The sequence below is a fragment of the Panthera onca genome, chromosome B4 (genome assembly GCF_046562875.1).
Source record: "Panthera onca isolate mPanOnc1 chromosome B4, mPanOnc1 haplotype 2, whole genome shotgun sequence".
NCBI classification, from domain to species: Eukaryota; Metazoa; Chordata; class Mammalia; order Carnivora; family Felidae; genus Panthera; species Panthera onca.
Window position 1 is genome coordinate 20,603,551 of NC_138345.1, and position 14,734 is coordinate 20,618,284.

Sequence of the window (14,734 nt, forward strand, 5' to 3'; positions counted from 1 at the left end):
TCTAGATTATTCATAATCTCCCCAAACTAGAAACAATCTAAATGTCCATCAAGTGGTGAGTGGGTAAATAAACTGTGACATATTCATACAATGAAACATTATCCAGCAATAAGAAGGAATGAACTGCCGATACATGCATCAACATAGGTGAATCTCAAAAATATTTTACTTGGTAAGTGAAGCCAAACACATAAACTCGAACTGAATTATTCTATTTGTGATATTCCAGAAAAGACAAAACTATAGTGTGACGAAGTAAATCAATGGTCGCCTGGGATCAGGGGTAGGGCAAGGCTAATGACCACAAAGGGGAAGAGGGGAAATTCTTAGGGTTGTGGCAATCTCTGTATCTTCAGTGTGGTGTGGTTGCATGGCTGCCTAAATTTGCCAAAACTCATTGAATCGTTGAGTACTTTGGTGTTGTAGAAGTTAAACCTCCACATTCCAAATTGTGTGTTCTCCATTCCACGGCAGGTAAGCATTCTTTTTCTCTTATTGTTCTAAATGTGCTTATCTTCTCAATGCCTTATGAAGCCTGTGGCATTTATAGAAGGTGTTCCAAGCAGAGCCAAAGGATCACAAGTTATGGCTCCCTCTAACTAGAGTATGAGACGGCAACTCCTTGAAATTAGATAAGAAGTGTTCCAGAGGAAAATGTGAAGCCATCTTGATTTTTCTCCCAGACTTTCCAAAGAACTACTCACCAATGGCTATGATTCAATAAAAACTAGAGTAAGAACCAGTAGGAAGAGAGGGAATGCCCCCTAGGCCTTCTTAAGAGGGAGGTGTTCACAGGTCACCTGACCATAATGAACACTGGTCTGGATTCTGAAATTTCCTGGGGTCGGAGTGGGGGGGTGGGGGAGGGAGGGGGTCAAAAGATGAGGGGTAAGATGATTATTGTCATCAAGGTCTTTAAGGGTATCTTATGACTGTTGCTATTAAAAGAGCTTTGTCAGATTCACTTTAGAATCCATGAAAGCAGGGGCGCCTGGGTGGCTCAGTCGGTTAAGCGCCTGGGTGGCTCAGTCAGTTGAGTGACCAACTTCCGCTCAGGTCATGATCTCACGGTCAGTGGGTTCGAGCCCCGCATCGGGCTCTGTGCTGACAGCTCAGAGCCTGGAGCCTGTTTCAGATTCTGTGTCTCCCTCTTTCTCTGACCCTCCCCTGTTCATGCTCTCTCTCTGTCTCAAAAATAAATAAAAGTTAAAAAAAAAAAATTAAAAAAAAAAAAAAGAATCCATGAAAGCAAAGAAGTGCTAGGCAGCCCAGAAGGTTTTTATTTAATTTTCTAAGCAGGGGTTTATGTACTTAGGGTCCTCAAATGGTTATATCATGTGCACAACAGCTGTAAATCTGAATGAAAAAAAAAAAAAAACCTGTGCCAGTAAAAACAAAACAATTACAGAATTACATTATTTGGTTATAATTGCAGGATTAAGCACATGCTAAGGCCAGGCTCTGAATGCTTTTCAAGAGCCATATGAAAGAGATGCCATTATCACTTCCATTGTACATCTGAGGAAAACGAGACTTAGAGAAAATAAGTCCAAGGTCATGGAACTAGAAGCAGGTGGAATAAGGATTCGAGCTCAATTTTCTATGATGTCATGCTCCATACCACCTTTATTCATTCAACAAATATTCTTGACTACCTATCATGGAAAGTATAAGTAAAGAAGTAACAACCATAAAGGTTTAAATATCATGTTCTTCGTACGTTAAGACATTGTAACGTGCTTATACAACTTTAATAGCGATCCTATCTTAAGATGAAAAAAAACTTCTTAAGCAAAGTTATGAAAATCTACCTATTAAAAAATAGAATACATCTCTTGGATAAATACCCACGAAAGATTTTTTTTTATATTCCTTTCCACAAAATCTTGTTATTCTAGTCAAGTATGTCATTTAAAAATTTATATTCCACTTGAAACTAGAGATAAAGTCTAATCCTTAAATTTGCCATTTAAACTCTTGTGGTTCCTAAATAACTATTCATATAATTATTCAGATATATTAAGGAAAAAGAGAAAGTGAAAACTATTTTCATTCAGAGAATGGTGCAATATTATTGCAATACACAATGTAGCATTATCTACTCTTCTATTATATTTAGCTGGGAGGATTACTTAAAATTTTGCATCATATAAAACTATGCTTGACATTCTGATGCCTTTTCAATGTAAAGGTGTTTTTTTAATGCTTTTTTTTTTTTAAATTATTTATTTTGAGAGAGACAGAGTCAGCATGAGTGGGGGAGGTGCAGAGAGAGAGAAGGAGAGAGAGAATCCCAAGCAGGCTTGGGGCTGTCAGCGCAGAGCCTGATGCGGGGCTCGAACCCACGAGCTGTGAGATCATGACCTGAGCTGAAACCAAGAGTCAGATGCTTAACTGACTGAGCCACCTAGGCGCCCGTCGATGTAAAGAGTTTTTTGAAAAACATCTCAGGAATCATGTTCAAATCTAACCATGTTTTTGTACTATTTTCTAAAACTTTAGTAAAGGAAAGCTAAAAGAACAACCTTAAGACAAACACAATTAGATTGTCTTTATGCCTTTTGTGTCATTGGAAGGATAGTTAAGGTTTAGCTAAAGATTTAAGTCTGTTACTTTAGGACCTAAACTCCCCCACCGCCCGCCATTACTTGACAGGATGTTTGCTTGCAAAATGACTACTTTCCTATAGTCGCTCTTGATTTTAATATAACAGACTATCATTATGACTCAACCTGAACATTAGTCATCATGGAATGTCATAGTCTCTACAAATAGACAAATATTGATCATAGCAACTTTTGGAAACAGAATAAAAGCAAAATAAAATTAAAATGAACTCAGAAGTATTAGTTTAAAAGTGCTTTTAGTTTTCTAAGAACATATTAATCATCAGTTAAGTATCTCACAAACCTCTGAAATTTAGATTTTCATTTATGTCCACAACTACTCACCTACATATTGTAGTTGGATCTCATTTAAAATTTTCTGTCACCTTCAAATTTTAAGGAAAGCATATGAAAATTTCGAGTCTTCGTAGGCCTCACTTGCAGGTGTATTTCCATCTACACTATTATTCTTTACGAGTTTCTCCTCATTTCTTGGTCTGGAATTTACAGAGCACTACAAGCCAAATAAACATTGCTGATTATCTGATTAATTTTGACTTAGAATGCTGTTGCTCCAAATGATCCAGGCCTGTTTCCTTTGCACAAAATAAAAAAAATTAAAAAAAAAAAATTAAAAAAACAATCGAGTAATTACCCAGATAATAGTAACCCAAGTCCAAGTTTCTAATTACATGGACTGAATTGACTATGTTCATACAAGTCTCCCTTTCACTCTGCTGTTAGTTGTTATTTTCTTAGTATTTTGTGACATTAAAGTGATTTTTTTTTAAATCTTGCCCCTAGTCCCTTCTCATAAAATACAGATAAGATGCTTACATAAAAGAAAGGTGATTGTGAACATAACACTTGCAAGAGTAAGAACAACTATATTTATGTTTTAAACTTCATACAACAATTAAATGCTTAAGGAGGAAAAAACTGAGGAATGGAAAGGTTTCATCTAGTTTGTAGGTACTTGTTTTCAGAGTCGTCTGTAAAATTACTTTCAGAGCATTTACCATGGTGTTAAAATCAGTAATGCATAAACTATTTAAAGTATTTTCTGAATACTTCTACCTATGCAAAAAATACGTGACAGTGTTGAAGACAATGATACTACTAAGATTTTCTTTAAAGGATTTCTAGGCTGAATTTTGTGTAAAATGTTTTCAAGTCTATGTTTTATTTTGGCAAGGCGGATAAAATATGTACTCTCTTGAAAATAACATATTCAAAACAACCGTAATTAAAATGTTAAATTCTTCACCAGTATTGTTTAAAATATTGTATGTATTTCAAAAATATTAAAACACTTTTACTAGGCCTTTCTTTGCCCAGGTGAGCTCTTTTAAAATATTAGTTCTGGTTTAAATGCTTAATTTAAGTGAATTAAAAACACATTTTGTATATTTTTTTAGCGTTTTTAGTGCATTTAATTCAGATCGTGCATTCTTATATACATAACTGGTTCTGAAGTGATTTGTTTGGTAAGTGATGATAATTTTTGTTTTTAAAATTATGCTCCTTTACACAAATAAATATGGATACTTGTACATTACTTAAGTTTCAAAATTAGATATGTAAAGAACATGCTCTTAAAATACAAACTTTTTTTAAATGTTTATTTATTTATTTTTGAGAGAGAGAGAGAGAGAGAGAGAGAGAGAGAGCACAAGAGAGCATACACAAGCCGGCAGGGGCAGAAAGAAAGGAAGACAGAATACCAAGCAGGCTTCAAGCTGCCAGCTCAGAGCCTGATGTGGGGCTCAAACTCATGAACCACAAGATCATGACCTGAGCAAAATTCGGGAGTCAGATGGTTAACCAACTGAGCCACCCAGGCGCCCCTTAAAACACAAACTTTAAAAAAAATTACTGGCTTTAAGGGCACCTGGGTGGCTCAGTTGGTTAAACGTCGGACTCATTTCGGCTCAGGTCCTGATCTCACGGTTTGTGGGTTCCAGCCTCACATCAGGCTCTCTGCTGTTTGCACAGAGCCCGCTTGGGATCCTCTGTCCTCCTTTCTCTCTGCTCCTCCCCCCTTCTCAAAAGTAAACATTAAAAAAAAAAAAACCCAAAAACTATTGGCTTTAAACAGTAATATTCCATAAAGTAGTCCCTCTTGTTCCTTTGTGTGTGTGTGTGTGTGTGTGTGTGTGTGTGTGTGTGCTCAGAATTCATGGAACTGGTCCAAACGTCAATTTCTGAAGTATGAGAAAATACTATTAGAATAGATCCCAAAACCAGAACCAAAAAGAAAGGGAATCTATTAGATATTCTCTGTTGTTGTAGTCTAAATATAGGATATCTTGAAACTGATTAAGTTCTGGGCACAGTAATTCTGAGCATTACTGTGAGGCTCAGTTGAATTCAGTGTAGCTAAGACAATCTTGCTGTAATGGACTATGACAGAGAAAATAAACAGTAAATAAGCTTTCCGTGATATTTCTTTTCACGAAGGGAAAAATTTTCCTTCCTTCCTCTTTTTTCTCTTACCTTCCTTTTTTCCCCCTTCTTTCCTTCTGAAAACATTCAATCTCTCTCTCTTTAAAAATGTACTAACAATTTAAAGAACAGACTATATACATAGGAAATAATTAATTAGATATATTCATCAAAGTGAACTTCTTTCAACATGTCCCTCCTTCATTTTCATTCTCTTATAGCTAAGCCATGGGTCATTCTGGCTGAAACCAGATCAATGAACTAGGAAATTAAAGTGGTGATCTTTATAATCAAAGTAGAGGGAAAAAAGCCCAACCTGCTGTTGATTGGCAAACTGTGCTTATTATCTAAATCGTCTATTTGACAGAATTGTTTGGATGATTCACCAGCTCCCAATTTTCATATCACTTCAGTGGTGAAGTAGATATAAATTATGTGATGTAAGGAGTAAACTTGCCTGTCTTAATCCATACAAAAGATAAGTAAATTGTAATCATTGAAATCACTTACTGAATTTAAAGGTAAGTTGTTAGTTTTTATTTGTCTATTAGAGAATTCTAAGACACACAATTCAATCTGTTCTTTAAATGTAATATTGAGTATGATTTCTTTGTTTCTTTCTAATTGTCTTACCTTTAAATTAAAAGTTGCCTTCATCTCTTGGCCAACTGTATTTATTTTCCTTAAAAAAAAAAAAAAATCAATTCCTCAGTCCTTCCTAGCTGAAGACCACAATTTTTTTTTTTTTTAATTTTTTTTTCAACGTTTTTTATTTATTTTTGGGACAGAGAGAGACAGAGCATGAACGGGGGAGGGGCAGAGAGAGAGGGAGACACAGAATCGGAAACAGGCTCCAGGCTCCGAGCCATCAGCCCAGAGCCTGACGCGGGGCTCGAACTCACAGACCGCGAGATCGTGACCTGGCTGAAGTCGGACGCTTAACCGACTGCGCCACCCAGGCGCCCCTGAAGACCACAATTTTAGTCGGTACGACTCAGATGTTTCCATGACACATTAGTGCTTTGCTTCAGAATAAAGGCTCAAACGTCTTAAAGGAGCCCTAGAAAGACATGGTTTTTCTAGTGAGCATAACATTTTTTTCAAAAGAATAGACTGGTTAGATACAAAGATTTGATATTAAAAATTATCATTTGATTCTTGTGTACATTCCTTTAATGTTACAGAGTTATCTTGTTCTGACTCAAGTAGCTAACAAAATCGTGGTGTGGAAACCTTGATGATAGTTTGCAAATTTCATTTCAGAAATTCAAGAATATTCTCCCTTTTTCACAGCATCTTGGCTATAGAATTCCCTGTTTGCGAAGTTTAACAAAATTATAAGTTTCTTAACTTCAAGAAATGCTTTATCTTTTCAAGAAACTTCATTTCTTACTAGTGTAATAATTTAACCTGTTAAAACTTAGGCTTAAAATATTTAAGTTTGCCTATTATTATATCACATTTTGAGGATTTATATTTGATATTTTCCTGATACAACTATCTGAAAAATAAATATTTCAAAATGATACTAAATGATGAAAATATTGCTTAAATAGGAATTGTACTACTTAAATATTTTGAATAGAAGTTTTGGAGGAAAAAAATCCAACACATTCATGCAAAACCATAAGTAAGCATGGGCACTGTACGACTGGTCCCAGTGTCTTTAATGTGAGTGGCATTTCACTTTCCTTCACATATTAAGGCACTAATTCTATTGAAATGAATTTGAGTTTTATCTAAAAGTCCATATATATATATATATATATATATATATATATGATAGACTGTATGATGTGAGGGAGGGAAAAAGTTATATTTGTCTACATTAATTGTTGTAGCAACAATTATTTATAAATTTGTTAGGGATTGGATTAGATGTTTAATTTGAAAATAAAAGTTTTGTCGCCCCCTGTGAATTTTCAGTGTGGTCTTTTGACAACATATGTTCCATAAGACTCAGTTTGAAATCACTGAACTCTGTGATCATGAATGTACAAAAACTTGACCATTCAAATTCCAAGTCCCAATCTATGTCTTACCAAGTTAAGATATTTAATAAGAGAATGCATATAGATTTTATAAACCTCATTGAAATAATTTTGACCTATCCTCTCAAATGCCATGTATAACTCAGTTAAATATTTCTGTCTACTCTCCATTTTTTGTTAAAATAACTTTAAAATAACAAATCCTATTTTGATTAATAGGTATCTCAAGGTTTTACAATCACTAACCATCAAAGAATGAGTGTTGGGGGCAGAGAGATGGTCTCTTGTCTATAGGTAATTGTTAAGGGTTTTTAACGTCCTTCTCTCTAGAAAATAAGCAGGTATGCCATGGGCAAAGATAAAATAGAATCTCACTCGAACACATAGTTAACATTTCTGGTTTCTCTTGAGTACTTTGGCATATTGGCTGTTTTCACTCCCCCTGGACCATCACTAAACTTTTCATTCTAAAGGAATACTTCCTTTCAACTTATTTTGCATAAAAGCAACAGCCCTTATACAATCTAGAAAAAAAAAAAGAATGCTAGAAAATATTTTGTTTCATGAAACTAACAAATGTACCAATGAGGCCTTTGAGAAAAGCTGACCACACAGATCTTGTAAACACCCCAGCACATTTTAATTGTAGTCAGAATGCAGAGGCCAATATTAAATTGGTTTCTTAAAAAAAAAAAAAAAAAAAAAAAAAAAAAAAAAATTAACAGCCCAAAGGATACAATGTATTTTAAAATACTCTAAAACACTGTTTTAAATGATACTTTCTAATTCTTTGAATAATCTCTAAATTCTCAAAAGAAAAATTTATCAGCAGTGTCTTTCTTAATATTTGTGATTTAGAAGGAAAAATCCATTATTAAATTAAGATTTTTGAGTATTTATTTTGTTATTCTCAGCTGCACATAATTGTTATTTAAAAAGCACTTTGAGGCACAGTTCAGTCTGTTGGCTTTGAGCCTGCAGAATTTTTTCAAGTCCAGTGAAAAGCTCCAATGCTCTTTGCAGTAATCAAAGCAAAAATTTTTGGGTTTTTTTACACTTTCAGAATGTGTTCATCATAGTTTTTCTAACACTATAAAATGCATTGATTTTATTGCTGCAAACAATAGAGTCTGTATCTGTACAATCATGCTTTCTAATGTTCACACTTCGGTGTATTTCAATGGCTTACTTGCCAAGAACATACATATTCTATGTACATTTAAACAAATTCTTAATCCTGTGCTTCCTTCAAAGGAAGTTGAAATAAATATACCTATGGTAGAAAAATTCAGCTTTTCTAGTATCAAAAAACATATAATTAAAATTTTTGTGTGAGCCATAAATGTACTCATCACTTGGGCCTAACACAAGTGTATCTAGGCAAAAGAGGACAAATGCCTTGTAAGAGAAAGTAATCATATAGGTATAAGAGTAACATGACAGCTATTTTGGAAACAATCCCTGTGAATTTCCTAACTTTTATACTCTCAAATTCACAACCATTTATTGTATGTATTTTCCTCTTTTAAAACAACATTTAAAAATCTACAGTCAGGCATTAACGCTTTCTTTTTGACACTACATTGAGTATGATTACAATAATCAACTCAAATTCTATTAGAATATTAACAATCAGTGTTATACAAGGTCATAAAATACACATGTAATAAATGTAATGATCTCGGGTGTTGTTAATATTAACACTTACACAACTCTGCCCTGTAAAGTATCCCCTATGTAAATCAGATACCTGGAAATTTTTCAACTGATGCTAAATTATTCCATTTGTGTCCTGTTGTGAAACCAGGTGCTTTCTACGTATTGCTGTAAGTTTAAATGTTGATTATATTTATTAGAAACTTTTCTCCCCCCAAAATAAGCACTAAATTATTCCCACAGAAGTGTCTCACCTGGAGTCTGTTTCCAATAATCGCTCCTGGAGGCTAAAACACCTTTCCTGCTCCTTATCCCCGCCCCCCTCCCTCCACCATAAAGAACTTGCTTTTTAACTTTTCTTTTTAAATTCTTGTGATCAAAAATGCGTAATCTACTTTGCTTCTTATTTTCCCCCCCAAAGAATCATTTTTGTTCTCCAACTCCGTCGAAACACAAAGGCAAAGTTGAAAACTTTGTACAATATTTGAGTTTTTTAAGTTATGGATAGCTGAGCCAGGAATCACTTCTAATAAAACCCTTGCCAGTCCTACCTGTATTTTATTAAGAGAACTGCCTGATATGTGAAGACTCTTTCATTAAAACCACAGAGATGTCATAAGCACAGCAGCACAAAACTTGTGTCCGTTTGCTTTGGAGGGGGGGGGGAAGGGTCGTTATTTGCAGCGGCATATACAATTCCAATGATTCTGTCAAATGTTTGCGGATAATTTATGAAGCCCTCAATTATGGAAGTACAGTAAGACCACACGCGCACTGTACGCATGAACATATGTGTACACACAGACACACACACACACGCAGGAAGGAATCCACTGCCATATTCCAGGACTGACAATGAAAAAGGAAAAATAAACAAGAATTATGTAACTTGAGGTCTACAGCCTCACTCACAAAAGGGCAACGCTGGGAGGTTAAGCTGTTTGAGTACAAACCCCCCCCCCCCCAACCAGAAAAAACACACAACCAGTTGCTCTAAATGGGAGCTTCCCGCAGGCTTTCGCGCTGAGCGAGGAGCAAGGGAGGCGTAGTTTTCGGGGGGTGGGGGGGGGGGGAGCGGGGGGCCGGAATCCCCACCTCTCCCTCCACTCCCCCCCCAGGGGGTCTTTCCAGGAACGCTCCGGCGGAGCCCCGCAGGAGCTGGTGACAGACCTAGGTGAGCACCGAGGGGAAGAGAAAGCACCGAGCGCGTCCACAAAGCGCCCGGGGCCGCCCCTCTCCCTGAGGCGCGGCAGCTCTCGCGGCTGGCCCAGAAGGAAGGGCTGGACGGAAGCCACGGCGCCGGGAACGGCAGGGGCGGCGGGCGACGGACGGTGGGCGGCGAGGCGCGCTGGCCGAGGCGCGAGCCGGGGAGGCGGTCGGGGAGGCCCCGGGCTGGGAGGCCCGCCGCCCGCGCCGCCGCCCGGAGCCGCGTGCGCGCGCGGCCGCATCAGCTGAGCGCGCGGCGCGTGTCACGTGGTGCGCGTGTCGAAGGTCACGGCGCGCTCACAATGGAGCTCTCGGAGTATGTGCAGAAAGGCTTCCAGATGCTGGCCGATCCTGGCTCCTTCGACTCCGACGCCTTCACGCTTCTCCTCCGGGCGGCTTTCCAGAGCCTGCTGGACGCCCAGGCGGACGAGGCCGTGTTAGGTAAGCCGCTCGGCTCTGAGCTAGATCGGCCTGGGTGGAGGGGCGCTCGGAGAAGAGGAGCGAGACCGAGCGAGAGGGGGAAAACCCCGGGAAGAGGAAGTCTCCGGGCTTTGCCCTTCGCTCCGGACGGAGTGTGGGGATGTGAACCCGGAGCGGACCCTGACCATTGTTCTGTCCCCAGTTGGCACCTGCACACAGCCGGCTACACGTTTCTGGTCTGATTTCTCCTCCCAGTCTCTTTGTTCCTTTGTAAAGCCCGTGTTCGAGTCTTGTTTGTGGCCTAAACATCTAAGGTTTGCAGCCTGGTCTGAGGCAAAGGCTAGTTGACACTTGGACTTCATCAGGGTAGCTCCCTGCAATTCAAGCGTTCAGTGCTAGGCTGGCAAAGGTTTTAAAGGCTCTGTTTCCAAAGAATTACTAGGTCACATAGTGTTGACATTTTCCAATCTAGAGAATACCTCAAGCCCCTGTGATCACTGCAACACCCCAGTTAAGTATGTTTTGCACAGGTCCCACGCCTAGAACTTTAAAATATGGTGCATAATGTTTTGTTCCGCACCAGTTACCAGGAGACGAGTCTCTTTCAAGTGGTCCGGTCAGTGATTGCGAGTGCCGTGTCTGTATGGATTGAAAGCGTATTTTAAGACATCGCTTTTAGATAATTTTCTTAAATATAAATATCCCAACAATTCAAATTTTGTTTTTTCTGTAGTTTCATGATCTAAACCCTTGTACAAAAAGTATGAAAGTGGAAGTTCTTTAAACGAAAATAGTAACCACCACCTGGGTTAATCTCAAAAAAAAAAAAAAAAAGGATAGCTGTCAAAATCGGAAAATATTTTGAAAATTGTATTGTATATTCTGAACCCGTGTCCCGCTCTTGATGTATGAATGTCCTTGGAGCCAGTTATCCTAAAACTAATCCATTTTAGAGGGACAGTTTATTCATTCTTAAGTTTACACCATGTAAAATATTTGTCTTCTTATTTTCCTCTGAATATGCTGCATCCAGCGTTGTATTGACCACTTTTTAGTTATTTTTTTTTTCCTTTGGGGTTGTACAGTTGTAAAAAAAAACACACACACAGTGAAAAAGTAAGGCAAAATAAAAGAAGGCAATTGAGACCGGTAACAGAATTATTGATGTATGCTCATTATTGTTTTCCATTGACCTTGTTGTTCATCTCATTTACTTATAATTGCCAGTCTTTAGAGTTGAATTCTTTTTGTTATCTTGTTAAAGGGGATTTTTACCCAAATTAAAATACCCATTTTAGAAACATGACTATAAAGAATTTATTATCACAGCCATCACTAGCAATTAATTTATTTTAGATCACCCAGACTTGAAACATATCGACCCTGTGGTTTTAAAACATTGTCACACAGCAGCTGCAACTTACATACTGGAGGCAGGAAAGCAAAGAGCTGACAAGTCAACTCTAAGGTACAGGATTTATTTAAATATTCATTTGTTTTCAAATAGTATCTTTAAGACTCCAATTTCACTTTTTAAACTTTGGCTTTTCTCCCCCCCTCTAGCACTTATCTAGAAGACTGTAAATTTGATAGAGAGCGAATAGAACTGTTTTGCACGGAATATCAGGTTACTTATTTAAAGTTTTTTAAATTAATAGTTACTATTTTTCTTCTCTTTGCAAAGATGTGTTTTCTTTCTTTCTTTCCCCCTCCAGAATAATAAGAATTCCCTAGAAATCCTACTGGGAAGGTAGGTACTGTATAAGGTGTCAAGCTGAGCCACTTTTCACTTGCAGGTATGAATGGAGAGTCTGGTGTGAAACAAAACAGGGCAAAAAGACAGGGATCTTGACCAAAAGAAAAGGGGCCAAAGGGCAAGTGAAACAATTGAAGTTAAGCTAATGTTTTTTTAAAGGTAAAGTTTATTGAGAGAATTTTTTCAATGCTCTTTTACTCTTCAGAACTTGAAAATGAGGTTTAACAATTTTTGAATTCAGAGGAGATTGAAATTGTGTATGTGTGAGGTGGGGAGGTAGACACCATTCTTGGTAGAGAGAAATACCCAAAGTCTTTCTGTAGATATTATGTACAAAATTATCATTGTATTTTTTAGTATAGGCAGATCTCTTCCTCATATAACTGATGTTTCTTGGCGTTTGGAATATCAGATAAAGGTAAAGTTGAACAAACTGTTTTCTGGGGGGATTTAAGGAACTTAAAAAAAAAAAAAAAAAGACTGAAGTGTATGTGTTGTGCTCTTTTAGACCAATCAACTTCATAAGATGTACAGACCTGCATATTTGGTGACCTTAAATGTAGAGGTATTTACACTATGCCTTGTCTAAAATTTAAATGTGTAATGAAATTTAAAATGTCCTTGATTTACATAAACAGCGTTTTTTTTTCTTCCATAGAACACTGATTCCCGATCCCACCCAGAGATTAGTTTTAGTTGCAACATGGAACAATTACAGGTACAGTATTAGGATCTGTGAATATGCCTGTTTGTTCATAGATGTTTGAGAATTATGCTTATGGAAAGTTCAAAAGAAAAACTAACCATCTGTCAGGAGACAGTGAAGGTTGGTGAAGGATTTAATGGGAAAGGGCTTCAAAAGCAGTATTTTAAAGTAGGCTTCACTTTTGAAATTAAGACATTACTAACAGAATTGGTTTATATTTGCTGTTCCCTCTGATTAAGATAAATTTCTGAATTGTAGTGTTGAGTGTGAAGTCCTTCTATTGTGATTAGTTTGATCCAAGAAGACAAAGCAAAATTAAGGGCATGTCTTTGAAAATGTCTTCTTTACTTTCAGAAATTAAACTTTCAAACAATTTTTAAATGGTTTTAAATGACTTTTTATAAAGAGGAAGTATACATAAAGTTCTAAAACTCTTTCATATTGCCAATGTAAGACTGGAAAAATTCAAAACTACGTTGATTACTGGACATGGTAACGAATTTATTTCTTACCACTTAAAACAATGAAGAGCATTACTTGAAATTTTGATGAATTTTGAATTTTTCAAAAGGCATCTCCTGTGGAATTGTTTTAATGCAACCATTAATCAAACTTTAAACTTTCTCAGAAAGTGTGAATACAGCGTAATTTTTGTTAGGTAACTGGAGAAATTTAGTTCTGACCTATCTTGCCTGTTAAGAGGATTCGGTTAGAAATTGTATTTCAAATCAGAGGGGAGAGTGGCCCATTTGAAGATGAGCTATTTCAGAGGGGAACCTTCTTTTGATCGATAGTGGCTTGCCAAAGGTTAAAACCCTCGTGAATTTTAAACTCGTTTAGAAAGTGCCCCGACTTTTTTTCTTGCATCTTTCTCAAACTTGGATACTTCTGCCTTGTGTTTTATCCTAAAAACGTGGCATTATAAACGTCTTTTAGGACTTGGTGGGGAAACTTAAAGATGCTTCGAAAAGTCTGGAAAGAGCAACTCAGTTGTAACTTGGGAAAGTTAACGATCCGCCCGGGTGTCGAGGAAGACCAGGAACGCCTTGTCGTCGACCGAACCACCGTTTGTGCGAGCTGGATGCCCTTCTCTTAAGTAGAAAAAAAACCGTTGCCTTTTGGATTTATGCCGCTCGTCAATTTTGACACTTTTTTACACGTGTAAAAGAGTTGAGGGAAATTCTGCCTATTTCAGACATCTTTAGCATAAACTGTACATTGATCCCACTTGGTCTTTTTCAAGTCTTACAAAAGGAAGTAGACAGTATTACACTCTGAATAAATAAGTTGTTCCCACAAAAAGAGTGGCGAGAGTTTGTTTGGATTTGAGTTTGTGTTAATTATTACTTTGAAGACATACATACGATTAGCGTTAACTTTTAACGATCGCCTTTTCTCTGGATTAAAGTTAAACACAGTGGGAAAGGATGCGATCTCCGGGGTTTGTGGAAGACCCCGTTTCGGGACTTGGGGAGCGGACGTGGTCGCCCCGCGGCGGGAGCCGGCCGGTCCCGTTACCTGAGCCGGGGCGGGAGCGGGAGCGGGGGGGGGCGGGGGGGGGGGGGCTGGCCCGCAGTCGGACCCTCGCCCGCGGGGCTCCCGAGGCCCGGCCCGGCCAGCCCCCGCGCGGAGCCCCTGGCCGGAGCGAGCCGCTGCCCGCGCGCGCGCCCCGCCTCGGCCGCCGGCGGGCGGGGAAGGGGGCCGGCGCGGCCGCGGGAAGACAGGGGCGGGCGCTGTTGTTTCCGCGAGCCCAACTCGGGCGCAGGTTCCGCGCCGCGGCGCCGGAGTCTGGGCCGCAGCCCGTTGGGCTGGCGGGGCCGGGCCGGGGGAGGTGGCCCGGCGCTTTCCTTGGCGGGAGCCAGTGGACGTGTGCGCCGCGGGTGGAGGCGGGCGGCAGAAAGAAAGAAATAACGGGGGGGGGGGGGGCGGGGGGGAAGGGGGTGGGGTG

The 14,734-nt window shown here is 38.7% G+C and overlaps 1 protein-coding gene and 1 long non-coding RNA gene across 2 annotated transcripts; one reads left to right on the forward strand and one right to left on the reverse strand.

Moving 5' to 3' along the window:
* Positions 1-1,295: 1,295 nt before the first annotated feature.
* On the reverse strand, positions 1,296-5,784 carry LOC144616968 (uncharacterized). Its single transcript, XR_013556946.2, has 3 exons — positions 5,685-5,784; positions 2,952-3,120; positions 1,296-1,356 (listed from the first exon to the last, which is right to left on the reverse strand). It is a non-coding gene; the product is annotated as an uncharacterized LOC144616968 (long non-coding RNA).
* A 4,316-nt stretch (positions 5,785-10,100) lies between these two features.
* COMMD3 (COMM domain containing 3) lies at positions 10,101-14,099 on the forward strand. The gene is made up of 8 exons (XM_060659189.3): positions 10,101-10,345; positions 11,681-11,792; positions 11,888-11,951; positions 12,040-12,074; positions 12,438-12,498; positions 12,589-12,645; positions 12,739-12,798; positions 13,723-14,099. The coding sequence occupies exons 1-8, from the start codon at positions 10,207-10,209 to the stop codon at positions 13,780-13,782; spliced, it is 588 nt and encodes a 195-aa protein (XP_060515172.1). The 5' UTR covers positions 10,101-10,206; the 3' UTR covers positions 13,783-14,099.
* The last annotated feature ends 635 nt before the right edge of the window (positions 14,100-14,734 follow it).

Excerpts from the sequence above, each read along its gene's own strand:
- COMMD3 (XM_060659189.3), top strand. The coding sequence starts at position 10,207 with ATGGAGCTCTCGGAGTATGTGCAGAAAGGCTTCCAGATGCTGGCCGAT. Across the intron at positions 11,793-11,887 it reads GCTGACAAGTCAACTCTAAG|CACTTATCTAGAAGACTGTA; the intron begins GTACAGGATTTA and ends CCCCCCCTCTAG. Across the intron at positions 12,646-12,738 it reads TGGTGACCTTAAATGTAGAG|AACACTGATTCCCGATCCCA; the intron begins GTATTTACACTA and ends TTTCTTCCATAG.